Genomic DNA, 18169 nt, shown 5'->3' on the forward strand with positions numbered 1-18169 from the left:
GAAGTGTGACTTTGTGCAGGCAGAGTAGTTGTAGTGTAGAAATGTGCTTATACAGATTTGTGGGGTTTTTATTTTTTTTTGCGGACCCCGGATAACCCCCTTTAACCAGCTGACGTCACAGCTCACAGGCTTATACTTACTGGTAATTGGTTGTCGTCGCTTTATTTATATCGTTAGAGATATTTCTCCACCTGCAGACTAGGACAAGATCCTGACACACCGGCAATTTGAAGATCACATGGAATTAGCACAATCCTAACCAAATTTAGGTGTGGTCTTTGCTAGGCATTACAATGGACAGCTGTGATTTGTGAAGACATTTGGAAGAACAGGCCACACACACAATATTATTTCTTGTATGGTCGTGGTGCCATCATTATGGACGTGTATGGAACGTCTTATGACAAAAAGACGTGTCCGAAGTTGTGATTGGTTAGCCAATATACAGTATACGACTGGAGGAAAGCGGAAGCTGAGGGGGCATGGCACCACAGTCACTTTGTTCTAGTGATCAATGGGGGTCTCTGGACCCGGACCTTAACCAATCTCAACTTCTGCCATGTTGCTATGATACATCAGAAATTGAGCAAAATGACAGCGATCCTTTAATAAGTTTATTAGAAAGTTTCTTGTATTTTTTTTTCCCAAAAGTTCCTGGGTTTCTCGAACTCCCCTCCATGTGACAACCAATCTAACATTTATGGCCGGCTAATCAGTATGTGCCCACTTTAAAGTGCAACTAAATGTTCAAACTTCTGACATGTCATAGTGAGAAGTCAGAAGTTTTAATTGGTGGGCGTCCGAGCACTGAGACCCCACCAATCGTTAAAGTGAAGCGGAAGAGGCGCTCGTGTGAGCGCTCAGCTGCTTAGTTTCGGTTTGGCTTTTTTTGGAAAGCCGATGTATCGGAGTACGTGCTCATAGGCTTTCTATTGAGCCCACACTCCGACAAGTTGATTTCTGGCAAAAGCCAAACAGAAATGAGGCGGCTGAGCGCTCACATGAGTGCTTTTCCCGCTTCATTTTAGGGATATGTGGGGGGGTCTCTGTGCTCAAACCCCCACCAATCAAAACTTCTGACACGTCACTATGACATGTCAGAAGTTTATTGAACATTTACAGTTCGGTCAAGAATTATTTGGACAGTGACAAGTTTTGGCACTTGAGCGGTTTACCAAAACATATTGAATATAGTGTTATATAATCAATATGGGCTTAAAGTGCAGACTCAGCTTTAATTTGAGGGTATTCACATCCTAATTTGAGGAAGGGTTTAGGAATTACAGCTCTTTAAAGAGGCTCTATCCCCAATTTATAACTGCCCTATCTGCTACCTAATCTAATAGGTGCTTTAGTGTAGATACGTTTTGGGGATGGTTTTTAAAACATTTCATTTTGACCAAGTTATGATCATTTTTAGTTTTATGCGAATTCTAAATATCGTTCTAAATGCCCAACTAGGCGTTTTTTGTTTTCTTTAACTTTTAACCAAGTGGGCGTTGTAAAGAGAAGTGTATGACGCTGTATGCCCAGTGAGATCACACTGACGGGACTTCCTCCCACAGGTCCCTCACCGGAGCCATGGAAGACTAAACAGACATCGCCTCCAGCTGCTGCAGATTCGGATAAACGTCCTGGCACGGCTGGATGTGAAAGACCGGTGAAAGACCTGTGGGAGGATGTCCCATCACAGCATGATCTCACGAGATCACGCTGCGCAGTGAAACAAGCTGGGAATGAAGAGTAGCGTATGATGCTGATTGGTCAGCGTCATACACTTCTCTTTACAATGCCCACTTGCTGAAAAGTAAAAAACAAACATCCAGTTGGGTATTTAGAACAAAATTGGCATAAAACTAAAAATGATCATAACTTGGTCAAAATTAACCCCTTCAGGACTGAGCCTGTTTTGGCCTTCAGGACGAAGCCGATCTTTCAAATATGACACGTGTCACTTTATGTGGTAATAACTTTAGAATCCTTTTACCTATCCAAGAGATTTTGAGATTGTTTTCTCGTGACATATTGTACTTTATGTTAGTGAAAAAATTTGGTCGATAAATTCAATAATTTATTTATTAGTAAAAAACACCAACATTTTGAGAAAATTAGCAAAAATTAGATTTTTTTTTTTTATTTAAACGTATCTACTTGTAAAACAGATCGTAATACCACACAAAATACTTACTAGTTTATATTTCCCATATGTCTACTTTATGTTTGCATCATTTTATTTTTCTAGAACGTTACAAGGCTTAGAACTTTAGCAGCAATTGCTCATATTTTCAAAAAAATTTCAAAAGCCTATTTTTTCAGGGACCAGTTCAGTTCTGAAGTGGCTTTGAGGGCCCTATATATTAGAAAGGCGTTTCACAGGAATTAAAGCAAAGTATAAGTGAAATTTACAAATTTCATTTTTTTTTGCCAAAATTCAGTTGTAATAAAAAAAAATTCTGTACCACAGAAGGTTTTACTCAAGAAACGCAACTCAATACTTATTGCCCAGATTCTACAATTTTTAGAAATGTCCCACATGTGGCCCTGGTGTTCTACTGGACAGAAACACAGGCCTCAGAAGCAAAGCAGCACCTAGTGGATTTTGGGGCCTCCTTTTTTTTTTAGAATATATTTTAGGCACCAGGTTTGAAGAAGTCTTGTGGTGCCAAAACAGTAAAGAACCCCCAAAAGTGACCCCATTTTGGAAACTAGACCCCCCTCAAGGAATCTAGGGGTATAGTTAGCATTTTGAAACGACAGTCTTTTTGCTAAATGTATTTGAATTAATATGTGAAGATGAAAATCTACTTTTTTTAAGAAAAAAAATAGAAATTTTTACAAGGAATAAAGTAGAAACACCCCAACATATGTAAAGCAATTTCTTCCGATTATAGCAATACCCCATATGTGGTAATAAACTGGTGTTTGGACCCACAGCAGGGCTCAGAACAGAAGGAGCACCATTTGGATTTTGGATTTTGCGGGAATCGTTTTCAGTGCCGTGTCGCATTTGCAATGCACTGGAGGGATGAACACAGTGGAAACCTCCCAAAAGTGACCCCATTTTGGAAACTACACCCCTCAAGGAATTTTTCTAGGGGTAAAGTTAGCATTTTGACCCTACAGTTTTGCTGAATTCATTGGAATTAGTCTGTAAAGGTAAAAATCAACTTTTTTTTCTGAAAAATCGTAGACATTTTTACAAGGAATAAAGGAGAAAAAGCACCCCAACATTTGTAAAACAATTCCTCCCGATTACATAAATGCGCCATATGTGGTAAAGTGCTGTTTGGACCCACAGCGGGGCTTAGAAGAGAGGAAGCGCTATTTGGATCTCAAATTTAGCTGAAATGGTTTTCGGGTGTGATGTCAAATTTGCGAAGCCCCCGAGGGACCAAAATAGTGGAAGCCCCCCAAAAGTAACCCCATTTTGGAAACTACACCACTTAAGGAATCTATCTAGGGGTATAGTGAGCATTTAGACCCCACAGGTCTTTTGCAGAATTTATTAGAATTAGGCCGGATTCACACGGCCGTGCGCGTTTTGCGCGCGCAAAAGGCACTTAACAGCTCTGTGTGTCATCACCATATGATGCGCGGCTGCGTGATTTTCGCGCAGCCGCCATCATTTTGACACTCTGTATGTTTGTAAACACAAAAGCACGTGGTGCTTTTCTGTTTTCAATCATACTTTTTACTGCTGTTGCGCGAAACACGCAGAAGTGCTTCCGTGTGGTGCGCGTGATTTTCACGCACCCATTGACTTCAATGGGTGCGTGATGCGCGAGAAACGCAGAAATATAGGACATGTCGTGAGTTTTGCGCAGCGGACACCCGCTGCGTAAAAATCACGGACTGTCTGCACGACCCCTTAGACTAATATAGGTCCGTGCAAGGCACGTGAAAATCACGCGCGTTGCACGGACGTATTACACGTTCGTCTGAATAAACCCTTAGGACGTGAAAATTAATATAAACATTATTTCCACTAAAACGTTGAGTTTTTTCAATTTCACAAATGATAAAGGGCGGCTTTTTCCTCCCAACATCTGTAAAGCAATTTCTCCCAAGTACGGCTATACCCCACACGTTGTCGTAAATTTTTCATTAGAAAGTAATTAACCCTTTCCGGACTGATCCACGTTTTGCTTTTTGTTTTTCCCTCCCCGCTTTCCAAGAGCCATAAGTTTTTTATTTTTCCGTCAATAGAGTGGTGTGAGGGCTTATTTTTTGCTGGACGAGCTGTAGTTTTTATTGGAATATACAACTTTTTGAGCACTTTTTATTCCATTTTTTGGTTGTGCCAAGGTGACCAAAAAAAAAAAAAACAGATTTTGCAGTTTGAAATTCTTTATTTTTCACGGCGTTCACCGTGCGAGTTAAATAATGGTATATTGTTATAGTTTGGACTTTTACAGACACAGCGATACCAATTTTGTGTATTTTTTTTTACATTACTTTAGAGAAAAATATGTGAAAAGGGGTTTTTTTGGACTTAATTTTTTTCCACTAATAACTATTTACTTTTGTTTTTATATATTTTATTAGTCCCCTTAGGAGACTTGAACCAGCAAATCATTAGATCGCTGGCACAATACACTGCAATACTAATGTATTGCAGTATGTTGTCATTTTTACAGGCTTCTGTAACAACGCGATCGCTGTTCCTGTCCATTAGTCCCGGGTATCAATTTTAATACACAGCTGACACCCGCAGCGTATGGCGCGGGCTCAGCACGTGAGACACTCCATATATCACCCCCCACACCACGACATATTAAGTCATGGTGCGCGAAGGGTTTAATGTGCAGCGGATGGTCCAGAGTGAAAATTACAATTTTCTACTGATGTGCCATTTTAGTGCACTATATGTTGTGCCCAGTTTGTGCCACAAATATCTCATAAAATGTTAACAGGGTTCTCCCAGGTATGGCGATGCCATATCGGTGGACGTAAACGGCTGTTTGGGCACGCTGTAGGACTCAGAAGGGAGGGTATGGAATTTGGCTTTAGGGAGCGCAGATTTAGCTTGGTAGTAGCTCTGGCGTTTTGCTGGTATTTCAGTTTATAATTTGGGGGTACATGTAGGCTGGGCAGAGTACATCAGGACATAATAAGAGGGTATAATAATGGTGTAAATAAATAATAACCCACAGATATGTGGCCAGTGTCGCACTTATAAATGGCACCTGATCCTATCCGCTTTTGTAACGCTCTGCACGTTTTGCATCGTCATATTCTGAGAGCCGGAACTTTATTTTTTCACCACCGGAGCTGTGTGAGGACTTATTTGTTGCGGGACAATCTGTAGTTTTCATTGGTACCATTTTGGGGTACATGCGATTTTTTTGACCACTTTTTATTCCATTTTTTGGAACGCAAGGTAACCAAAAACCAACAATTCTGACACATTTTTTTATTTATTTTTTACGCCGTTCACCCTGCGCTATGAATGAAGGTTTTATTTTATTCTGCGAGTCGGTACAATTACGGCGATACCATATGTATATCGGTTTTTTACATTTTGCAGCGTTTGCGCAATAAATTATTTTTGTCTCCCCATATTCTGAGAGCCATAACTTTTTTATTTTTCAGTCAAAAAAAGCTGTGTAAGGGCTTGTTTTCTGCGGGGCGGGTTGTAGTTTGTATCGGTACTATTTTGGCGTACATGCGACTATATGATCACTTTTTATTCTCTATTTTGGGAGGGGTGGTGACAAACAAAAAACTATGCCAGAATCACTATTTTTTTTGATTTTATTTGCAGTGTTCACCGTGCGGGAAAAATAATATTACAGTTTTATAGTTGGGGTCGTTACGAACGCGGTGATACCAAATATGTGTACTTTTGTTTACGTTTTCATTTTTTCCTATAATAAAAGACATATTATATGAAAAAAAGCAGTTCTTGTTTATGTCACTTATAACTTCTATTTTTACACTTTTTTTAAAATATTTTTATTCTTTTTTTTTTTACTTGTCCTACTAGGGGACACTTAGACTTGCAGCTCTAATCGCTGCTGGAACACATTACACTACCTGCGTAGCGTAATGTGTTCTAACTGTCATTGTGACGTGACAGTCACTCTGACAGGAAGCCTACGGCGACCAGAAGGCTGGTCCTCATAGGCTTCTGTACATGGCAGCCCGGAAGCCATTGTCTAGTGTCCGGTTGCCATGGGTACCATCACCAGCCCTCGTGATTTCACGTGGGGGCGGCCGATCTGCGCTAAACACCTTAAATAAGGCGATCACAATCAAACTACGCATTTAAGGGGTTAACTGCCAAAATCAGCGGCGATGGGCTGCTGATCGGCAACATGGACTGCAGGGCAAAAACATTGCACAGTTAACCGCCGCTGTGGTGTAGCGCCGCGTGACGGTTAACTCTCAAAGCACTGACGTAACTGCACGTCGAGGTGCACGAAGTTACTGCACAAATTGATCTGCATTAACGGCAAGGTGCGGGAAGGGGTTAAACATTTAAAAAACAAACTTATCTACATTAAAGCACCTATTAGATTAGGTAGGAGATAGGTCAGTTATAAACTGGTGACAGAGCCTATTTAATATGTAGCTGCCTCTTTTTCAAGGGACCAAAGGTAATTGGACAATTATCTCAAAAGCTATTTAATGGGCTGCATGGGCTATTCCCTCATAAATCCATCATCAATTAAGCAGGTAAAAGGTCTGGAGTTGATTCCAGGTGTGGCATTTGCATTTGGAAGCTGTTGCTGTGAACCCACAACATGAGGTCAAAGGAGCTCTCAATGCAAGTGAAACAGATCATCGTTAGGCTGAAGAAAAATTAAGGAATCCATCACAGAGATAGCACAAATGTTAGGAGTGGCCAAATTAACAGTTTGGTACATTCTTGGAAAAAAAAAAGAAAAGAAAAAAAAGGGAGCACACAGGTGATCTTGTGATCTCCAAAAGGCCTGGACGTCCACGGAAGACAACAGCGGTGGATGATCGTAGAATCCTTTCCACGGTGAAGAAAAACCCCTTCACAACATCTACCCAAGTGAAGAATACTCTCCTGGAAGTAAATGTATCCGTATCTAAGTCTACCATAAAGAGAAGACTTCATGAGAGCAAATACAGAGGGTTCACCACAAGGTGCAAACCATTAATCAGCCTCAAAAATAGAAAGGCCAGATTAGACTTTACCAAACAACATGTAAAGAAGCCAGCCCAGTTCTGGAACAGCATGAAACTAAGATCAACCTGTACCAGAATGATGGGCGGAAGGAAGTATGGAGAAGGCTTGGAATGACTCATGATCCAAAGCACACCGCATCCTCTGTAAAACATGGTGGAGGCAGTGTGATGGCATGGGCATGCATGGCTGCCAAAGGCACTGGGTCACTATTGTTTATTGATGATGTGACTGAAGACAGAAGCAGCCGGATGAATTCTGAGTTGTTCAGGGATATACTTTCTGCACAGATTCAACCAAATGCAGCAAGTTTGATTGGACGTCACTTCACAGGACAGATGGACAATGACCCAAAACATACTGCGAAAGCAACTCAGGAGGTTAAGGCAAAGAAGTGGAATATTCTGCAATGGCCAAGTCAATCACCAGATCTCAACCTGATCGAGCTGCATTTCACTTGCTTAACACAAAACTTAAAAAAAGTGTAGCTAAACGTTTGACAAACATGTCATAAGTTTGGATTGTGGGGGTCCGAGCACTGAGAACCCCACCAATCGCTAGAATGAAGCAGCTGAAGCCTTTGTCTGAGCGCTCAGCCGCTTCGTGTCTGTTCGGCTGTTTCCGGAAATAAATGTATCAGTGTACGGACTCAATAGAAAGTCTATGAGCCGGTACAACGCTACATCGGCTTTCTGGAAAAAGCCGAACAGACAAAGCGGCTGAGCACACAGACAAAGGCTTCAGCTGCTTCATTCTAGCGATTGGTGGGGGGTCTCCATGCTCGGACCCCCACCAATCCAAACTTCTGACATGTCACTATGACATGTCAGAAGTTTGTCAAACCTTCAGCTACACTTTAAGGCCTTATTTACACTAATGTGTTTAACGTCCGTGATACGCGCGTGAAAATCATGCGTGTCGCATGGACCTATGTTACTCAATGGGGCCGTTCAGACAGTCAGTGATTTTCACGCAGCGTGTATCCACTGCGTAAACTCACGACATCTCCTATACTTGGGTGTTTTTCACGTATCACGCACTCATTGAACTCAATGGGTGTGTGAAAATCACGCGCGGCACGCGGAAACACTTCCGTGTGTCGCGCGCGATTCGCACAACAGTAGATAAAGAAATGAAGGGAGAAATAAAAGCACTTCATTTTTTTCTAAACCTCAAAACCACATGTCATAAGGATGGTATATGCGTGAAAATCACACAGCCACGCAGCAAACACTTATGACACACGGAACTGCAACGCGCACGTTCGTGTGAATAAGGCCTTAGGCAGAAAGAGCCACAAACAAGCAACAACTGAAGACGCTGCAGTAAAGGCCAGTCAAAGCACCACAAAGGAGGAAACCCAGTGTTTCGTGATGTCCATGGGTTCCAGACTTCAGGCAGTCATTGCCTGCACAGGATTCTCTACAAAGTATTTAAAAAAAAGAACATTTTATTTATGGTAATGTCAATTTGTCCAATTGCTTTTGAGCCCCTGAAATGAGGAGGCTTTGTAGAAAAATGGTTGCAATTCCTAAACGTTTCTCAGGATATTTTTGTTCAACCCCTTGAATTAAACCTGAAAGTCTACACTTCAATTGCATCTCAGTTGTTTCATTTCAAATCCAATGTGGTGGCATGCAGAGCCCAAATCATGAAGATGGTGTCACTGTCCAAATAATTCTGGACCGAACTGTAGTTACACTTTAAAGTGAAATGAATGAGCTGCACGAACCACACACAATCCATGACACAATAGATGCCAGTTCCTCTAATAATACTGTATACCATGTCAGGGATCTCTACCCAGCTCATGAACTAGAAGAAGTTCTCTTTGGCTGATCCTGGGGGCACATTACAATACACATTCACAGACAGTGGTGTCAGACACGCAGGGCAGCAGTCTGTGCCAGGGATGACATGGTAAACATGGCACAGCTGTGATGCGCTATAGCACAGGACATATCCTTCCTGCCACGCGTGCCCCCATATAGTACGACCAGCCCAGGCTGCACACAGTACCCACCAGTGTCACGGGGTAGAAGAATCCAACACAAGGAGCAGTGTCATCAACATGGAGCCAGCGCTACACACACACACACCGGCCTCCCCAAACCACATCCCAGATATACATCATCTCCAAATATATCCCCATCTCCACCCCCGCCAGCCTCGGCGCTGGGATATCTTCTAGCACGCCACCGGGCCCGATATCCAAGACCGATGCCCACCGTGACCCTCACCACCCGCTTCGCTGTAGTCAGATGACAGCCGCCCGCTTACCCTGCACGCTGCAGTCCGCGCAGACCTCCAGGCTCTTCAGCCGCTTGGACATGATGGAGAGAGCCCGCGTTTCCGCTGTGAGTAGCGACGCAATGAATGAGGCAAAGACGCTCACACCGCCGCTGCGGTCCCGGGACACAAAGCCGGGCGTAGGGCTGAGCGATACTAAGCGGCGCTACATAGCCCGGACGGACTGTCTGACGACTAGACACGCCCACACAGCACGGCACGCCCCTTCCACTTGACGCGCGTACTAGAAGACGGGCTGCGGATACGCGCACCCTTCCCCCTCCGAGTGCCGCGCAGGAACGTCGAGCCGTTGTTTCAGTGTAAATATAGCGAGTGACGGCAGGATGAGAGTGTCCCCTCTACATTGTGTCACCTCACACACATCCGCTCCAACATCTCACTCACATATGAGACAAAACCCTGAAGAGACTGAAGACTTCACAACAGCCAGTGTCCATTAAAGAAAACCTCCAATGAGATTTCATAGCTGAGCTGTTTCCTAGGCAGTGGCCATATGTTACCTATGTTACCTGTTCACATCACCGTTCCTTTCCGCTGAGGGGTTCTGTCAAAGGTTTCCGTCGGGTCAACCCCAAAACCTAAAGGCAAACGGAAACCTTAGCTTCCGTTTCCCTCACCATTGAACTCAATGGTGACGGAAACCTAGCTGATAGTTTCAGTTTGTCACCGTTGTGACAGGGTTCCGTTGTTCTTGACGGAACCAAAAGCGCAGTCGCTATTAAAGTCAATGAGATCCGTCTGTCCGTGGTGCAATGGAACAGGTGTGTCCGGTATTTTCATTGCTCTGCTCCTATGACGGGAAATATAATGGAAATATTTATACTTTTTCAATTCTTTGTATCCACTCCTGATTTTGGCTTCAAAAGTCTGACCATATCTGCAATGTGTGAATGCGACCTTATTCATAGGAAAATGTAAATGTGTATACGGTAGAGCTTGGGGGACTTGCATACGACCGTAAAACCACGGACCGTGACATGGTCTGCGGTTTTACGGACCCATTCAGTTCTATTGCCCACGGACACCTTTCCGTGTCGCTACGGTAAGTGTCCATGCCGTAGAACGGTGACGGCAATTATGGGGCATGTCCTATTTTTCGTATTTTACAGACGTGCTCTCACGGCTCAAAAATGCGGGCGGCCGTGATTATGGGCACGGCCATGTGCATGGGGCCATAGGCTTCGTTCACATCTGCGCTAGTGCTCCGTTCCGACGGAGATTTCCGTCGGAACAGAGCCCTGAAAGACACAAACGGAAACCATAGGTTTCCGTTTGCATCACCATTGATTTCAATGGTGACGGATCCGGTGCAAATAGTTTCCGTTTGTCTCCATTGTGCAAGGGTTCCGTCATTTCGACTAAATCAATACCGTAGTCGAATACGCTATTGATTCCATCAAAACGACGGAACCCTTGCACAATGGAGACAAACGGAAACCATTGGCACGTTTGTGGCTGTCAGGGCTCTGTTCCGACAAAGCTCCGTCGGAACGGAGCGCTAGCGCAGATGTGAACGAGGCCTAAGACAAGCCAGGCCTAAGACAAGAAATCTCCTTACCATTCCTTGTACGTCTTCTGTCTCTTTTAACTTTGCTCTCTGGAATTCTCAGTCCGTGTACAACAAACTCACCTTTAGGCCTCATTTACACGAGCGTAATATACGCGCGTGCTTTTCACGCGTGTCGTACGCACCTATATTACTCTATGGGGCAGTGCAGACGATGCGTGAATCTTGCGCAGCGCGAGTGCGTTGTGTAAAACTCACGACATGTTCTTTAATCGTGCGTTTTTCGCGCATCACGCACCCATTGAAGTCAATGGGTGCGTGAAAACCACGAAGGTCGCACGGAAGCACTTCCGTGCGAACTGCGTGATTCGCGCAAGAGCTGTCAAACTGAATGTAAACAGAAAAGCACCACGTGCTTTTCTGTTTACAAACATCCGAACGGAGTGTCTTAGACATGAGCGAACCGAACTTTACCGGGTTCGGCCGAACTCGTTTTGACCGAACCCGGCAGGAGACAGTCACTGTGCAGGGTGCTGAAAGAGTTAAACTGGTTCAGCACCCTGGACAGTGACTTCCGATTCCAATATACGTGAACGTGTAAAAAAAAAAAAGTTCTGACTTACCGATAACTCCCGGCTTCTTCCTCCAGTCTGACCTCCCGGGATGACAATTCAGTCCAAGTGACAGCTGCAGCCAATCACAAGCCAAGCACAGGCTGCAGCGGTCACATGGCCTGCCGCGTCATCCAGGGAGGTGGGGCCAGATGTCAAGAGAGGCGCGTCACCAAGGACGCGTCACCAAGGCAACGGCCGGGAAGTTCTCGGTAAGTACGAACCTCTTTTTTTTTAAACAGGTTACTCGATATGGTGATCGGAATGCACTGTCGAGGGTGCTGAAAGAGTTACTGCCGATCAGTTAACTCTTTCAGCACCATGGACAGTGACTGATGTGGACTAGCCTCATCTCTATGATGGCGGATGACACACGGAGCTGTCAAGTGCCTTTTGCGCACGCAAAACGCTGCGTTTTTTGCGCGCGCAAAACGCACACGCTCGTGTAAATGAGGCCTTATTCATGACTTATTCCTTTCTAACTCTCTCAATCTCCTGGCTCTTACAGAAACATGGCTACACCTGTCTGACACTGCTTCCCCTGCTGCTCTATCTTATGGTGGTCTTCATTTCTCTCATGCCCCCAGACCTGAGAACAGGCAGGGTGGAGGAGTAGGTATACTTCTTTCCCCACACTGCATTTTTGAGGTCATTCCCCCGGTCCCCTCACTCACATTTCCCTCTTTTGAAGTCCACACCCTCAGACTCTTTCACCCTTTTTCCCTCAGAGTGGCAGTTGTCTACCGCCCCCCGTACTCACCGAGTCAATTCCTGGATCATTTTGCTGCCTGGCTTCCACAATTTCTATCCTCTGAAACACCCACTCTCATCATTGGTGACTTCAACATCCCCATTGATAACCCAATCTCCTCATCTGCCTCCCAGTTTCTATCTTTAACCTCGTCCTTAGGTCTGTCACAACTTACTAACTCCCCTACACATGAAGACGGGCATTCGCTTGACCTGGTCTTCTTCCGTCTCTGCTCAGTTTCTGACTTTACTAACTCTCCTCTCCTGCTCTCTGACCACAATCTTCTCTCCTTTACTATCAAATATTCTCTGCATTCTCAGGTCATCCCTACGTATCAGACATACAGGACTCTACATGCCATTAACACTGTGAAACTCATAGAGAGTCTACAGTCCTCATTGTCCCCTATCTCTTCCCTCTCCTGTCCCAATCTGGCTGCCAAACTTTACAATAACACTCAAAAATGCATTGGAGGAAGCAGCCCCCCCTACACTCCGAACCCCCCGACAAAGATGACGACAACCCTGGCACACGCCTCAATCCCGCTTTTTTCAGCGGTGCTCGAGATGTGGCGAACGTCTGTGGAGAAAATCGCATTTAGGCCAGATTTACAAGAGCGTGTGCGTTTTGCTCGCGCAAAAAACGTTGCTTTTTGCGAGCAAAAAATGTACTTAAAAACTCTGTGTGTCATCACCATATGATGCGCAGCTGCGTGATTTTCGCGCAGCCGCCATCATTATGACACTCTGTATGTTTGTAAACAGAAAAGCACGTGGTGCTTTTCTGTTTTCATTCATAGCTTTACTGCTGTTGCGCGAATCACGCGCGTCACACAAAAGTGCTTCCGTGTGGTGTGCGTGATTTTCACGCACCCATTGACTTCAATGGGTGCGTGATGCGTGAACAACGCACAAATATAGGACATGTCGTGAGTTTTACGCAGCAGACTCACGCTGCGCAAAAATCACGGACTGTCTGCACGGCCCCATAGACTAACATAGGTCTGTGCGAGACGCGTGAAAATCACGCGCGTTGCACGGACGTATTACACGTTCGTGTAAAAAAAGGCCTTAGCAGCAGATTTCCTCCATTACAAAGCTCGAAGCTTACAACTCTGCCCTTCACCGCGCAAAACAAGTCTATTTCACTTCTCTCATCTCCATACTATCTAAGGGTATGTTCACACGGCCTATTTTCGACAGTTTTTCGGGCCGTAAACGGCCGAAAAACTGGAAGCAGAACGCCTCCAAACATCTGCCCATTGATTTCAATGAGAAAACGGCGTTCTGTTCCGACGGAGCGTTTTTTGCAGGACACTTCTTGGGACGTTTTTGGAGCCGTTTTCCATAGACTCTATTGAAAAAAGCTCCAAAAACACCTGTAAAAAAACGCAACAAAAATAGCGAGTGGCACAAAAAACGTCTGAAAATCAGGAGCTGTTTTCTCTTGAAAACAGCTCTGTATTTTGAGACGTTTTTGACTCTGCATGTGAACATACCCTTATAATCCAAAACGCCTCTTTGATACTTTTCACTTCCTCCTTAGTCCTAAAGTGCAGAGACCGATCACAGATCTCAGTGCTGAAGACGTGGCCACTTTTTCTAAAGTTAAAATTGACAACAAGCCGGCATGATATTATCTCCCAGTCCCCTAGTAACATCGATCCCCTTCCCGCCCGCACTCCCTCTTCTTCACTTTCAGCATTTGACCCAATAACAGAAGAAGAAGTCTCGAGGCTCCTCTCTTCTTCTCGTCCTACTACCTGCTCTAGTGATCCTATCCCCTCACACCTCCTCCAGTCCCTCTCCCCAGCTGTCACTAGTCACCTGACTAAAACTTTTAACCTCTTTCTTTCTTCTGGTATCTTTTCCTCCTCTTTTAAACATGCTATTATAAACCCATTACTGAAAAAAACAACTCTTGACCCATCCAGCGCTGCCAACTACCGACCAGTCTCTAATCTGCCCTTCATCTCCAAACTCCTGGAACGCTTGGTCTACTCTCGCCTTATCCACTATCTCTCTGCTAACTCCATTCTTGACCCCTTACAATCTGGCTTCCGCACTCTACACTCCACAGAAACTGCCCTTACTAAAGTCTCAAATGATCTCTTGACGGCTCAATCAGACGGTAAATCCTCTCTCCTGATTCTTTTGGATCTCTCTGCAGCTTTTGACACTGTAGACCACAAACTCCTACTTAACATGCTCCACTCTATTGGCCTCAAGGACGCGGCTCTCTCTTGGTTTTCCTCCTATCTCTCTGACCGCTCATTCAGTGTGTCATTTGCTGGTTCCACTTCTTCTCCTCTTCCCCTTGATATCGGGGTTCCTCAGGGATCAGTCCTAGGTCCGCTCCTCTTTTCTCTCTACACAGCCCCTATTAGACAAACCATCAGCAGATTTGGTTTCCAGTACCATCTCTACGCTGATGACACCCATTTATATACCTCTTCCCATGACATCACCCCTGCTCTAATACAAAGCACCAGTGATTGTCTGTTCGCTGTCTCTAACATCATGTCCTCTCTCTATCTGAAACGGAATCTTTCCAAAACTGAGCTCCTTGTGTTCCCATCATCTACTAACCTCCCTAAACCTGATGTATCCATCTCAGTGTGTGGCACTACTATAACTCCTAGGCAGCACGCCTGCTGTCTTAGGGTTATTTTTGACTCCGATCTTACCTTTACTCCTCACATTCAATCACTTACACGCTCCTGTCACTTTCACCTCAAAAACATCTCCAGAATCCGCCCTTTTCTTACTGAGGAAACACGACCTATTTTCAGGCGTAAACTAGGCGTATTATGCCTCGATTTACGCCTGAAAATATGGCTCCAATACGTAGGAACACATCTGCCCATTCATTTCAATGGGTTTGCCGACGTACTGTGCCGACGACCTGTAATTTTACGCGTCGCTGTCAAAAGACGGCGCATAAAATAACAGCCTCGTCAAAGAAGTGCAGGACACTTCTTGAGACGTAATTTGAGCCGTTTTTCATAGATTCCAATGAAGAACAGCTCCAAATTACGGCCGTAATTGACGCCTCGCAAAACGCAAGTACATGCAATTACTTCTGAAATTACGGGCTGTTTTCTCCTGAAAACAGCTCCGTAATTTCAGACGTAATGGTTGTTATCGTGTGCACATACCCTTATTGTTGCTCTGATTCACTCTCGTCTTTTTACTACTTTTACTAGCTGGGCGTTCTGACGAGAAGTATCATCCACTTCTCTTCAGAACGCCCAGCTTCTGGCAGTGCAGACACAGCCGTGTTCTCGAGAGATCACGCTGTGACGTCACTCACTTCCTGCCCCAGGTCCTGCATCGTGTCGGCCACATCGGCACCAGAGGCTACAGTTGACTCCTGCAAACGCCGATGCTGCTGCAGAATCAACGGTAGCCTCTGGTGCCGATGTGTCCTCGCTCGTCCGACACGATGCAGGACCTGGGGAAGTGACGTCACAGCGTGATCTCTCGAGAACACGCTGTGTCTGCACTGCCAGAAGCTGGGCGTTCTGAAGAGAAGTGGATGATACTTCTCGTCAGAACGCCCAGCTAGTGAAAGTAGTAAAAACGCCCCGATGTACGCACATAATACACGCCCACTTGGACTTTTACTTTAAACATGCCCACTTGGACTTTTGCAAGCCTCATTTGTATAAATACAAAAATGGTCATAACTTGGCCAAAAATGCTCGTTTTTTAAAAATTAAACCGTTACTGTAATCTACATTGCAGCGCCGCTCTGCTGCAATAGCAGATAGGGGTTGCAAAATCTGGTGACAGAGCCTCTTTAATGCAGCAGCCAGGCTCCTCTTTCTCACCAACCACTACATCAACGCCTTTACCCTGTGCCAATCACTACACTGGTCGCCCATCCCCTTCAGATTTTAATTCAAACTTATTACCCTCACCCACAAAGCTCTCCACAGTGCTGCACCTCCTTACATCTCCTCCCTCATCTCTGTCTACCAGCCTACTCCCGCTCTACGATCTGCCAACGACCTTAGATTAAAATCCTGCATAATCCGAACCTCCCACTCCCGTCTCCAAGATTTTTTTCGTGCTGCCCCAGTCCTCTGGAATGCACTACCCCAGACAATCAGACTAATTCACAATATCCACAGTTTTAAATGTGCCCTGAAAACACATCTTTTTAGACAGGCCTATAACATTCCCTAATCTGACTCCTTTTCTTGGCCCCATTAGTCATCAGAATAAGATTAATAATAACCTATAACGAAACAGAGTCTATGACACTAATTATAAAGGTATACATTTTATTGAATCAAAAAATTAAAAGCACACATACCCTACCGTTCAAAAATTTGGGGTCACCCAGACAATTTTGTGTTTTCCATGAAAACTCACACTTCTATTTATCAAATGAGTTGCAAAACGACTAGAAAATATAGTCAAGACATTGGCAAGGTTAGAAATAATGATTTTTATTTGAAATAATAATTTTCTCCTTCAAACTTTGCTTTCGTCAAAGAATGCTCCATTTGCAGCAATTACAGCATTGCAGACCTTTGGCATTCTAGCTGTTAATTTGCTGAGGTAATCGGGAGAAATTTCACCCCATGCTTCCAGAAGCCCCTCCCACAAGTTGGATTGGCTTGATGGGCACTTCTTGCGTACCATACGGTCAAGCTGCTCCCACAACAGCTTTATGGGGTTGAGATCTGGTGACTGCGCTGGCCACTCCATTACAGATAGAATACCAGCTGCCTGCTTCTTCCCTAAATAGTTCTTGCATCATTTGGAGGTGTGCTTTGGGTCATTGTCCTGTTGTAGGATGAAATTGGCTCCAATCAAGCACTGTCCACAGGGTATGGCATGGCGTTGCAAAATGGAGTGATAGCCTTCCTTATTCAAAATCCCATTTACCTTGTACAAATCTCCCACTTTACCAGCACCAAAGCAACCCCAGACCATCACATTACCTCCACCATGCTTGACAGATGGCGTCAGGCACTCTTCCAGCATCTTTTCAGTTGTTCTGCGTCTCACAAATGTTCTTCTGTGTGATCCAAACACCTCAAACTTCGATTCGTCTGTCCATAACACTGTTTTCCAATCTTCCTCTGTCCAATGTCTGTGTGCTTTTGCCCATATTAATCTTTTACTTTTATTAGCCAGTCTTAGATATGGCTTTTTCTTTGCCACTCTGCCCTGAAGGCCAGCATCCCGGAGTCGCCTCTTCACTGTAGACGTTGACACTGGCGTTTTGCGGGTACAATTTAATGAAGCTGCCAGTTGAGGACATGTGAGGCGTCTATTTCTCAAACTAGAGACTCTAATGTACTTGTTAAGGATCTGCCAGGCACAGCTTCTGTATCCACGCCCATAGGTAATCAGTCTGCACCTGCTTCTATGTCTGTGAGACTGACTCCATCTTTCACCACTCAGGATGACAGGCTTAGGAGTGGGAGAGCCTATCACAGCCTGGCCAGACGGAACTAGCTCCCGCCCTCTGTCTATTTATACCTGCCTTTCCTGTTCCTCCTTGCTTGTGATTCTTCTCGTTTTGTTTCCTGGCCCTGCTGCAGCTTCTTGAACCATTTGACCCTGCTTCATATTGACCCTGGCTTACTGACTACTCTCCTGCTCTGCGTTTGGTACCTCGTACACCCCTGGTTTGACTCGGCTTGTTCACTACTCTCCTGCTCTGCGTTTGGTACCTCGTACACTCCTGGTTTGACTCGGCTCGTTCACCACTCTTGTTGCTCGCGGTGTTGCCGTGGGCAACTGCCCCTTTTCCCTTGCTTCTGTGTACCCTTGTCTGTTGGTCTGTCGTGCACTTATTGAGCGTAGGGACCGTCG

General features: G+C 44.8%; 1 protein-coding gene across 3 annotated transcripts in view; it reads right to left on the reverse strand.

The window, feature by feature from the left end:
* Positions 1-9665, reverse strand: part of GIT2 (GIT ArfGAP 2) — a 117699-nt gene extending 108034 nt beyond the window's left edge. For all 3 annotated transcript variants that reach the window (XM_075830682.1, XM_075830672.1, XM_075830691.1), the window contains exon 1: positions 9437-9665. In XM_075830682.1, coding sequence (XP_075686797.1) covers positions 9437-9488 — 52 coding nt within the window. In that variant the 5' untranslated portion in view covers positions 9489-9665. The remainder of the gene's footprint in view (positions 1-9436) is intronic.
* Between the last annotated feature and the right edge of the window lie 8504 nt (positions 9666-18169).

This window comes from Rhinoderma darwinii, chromosome 1 (assembly GCF_050947455.1).
Source record: "Rhinoderma darwinii isolate aRhiDar2 chromosome 1, aRhiDar2.hap1, whole genome shotgun sequence".
Taxonomy (NCBI): domain Eukaryota; kingdom Metazoa; phylum Chordata; class Amphibia; order Anura; family Rhinodermatidae; genus Rhinoderma; species Rhinoderma darwinii.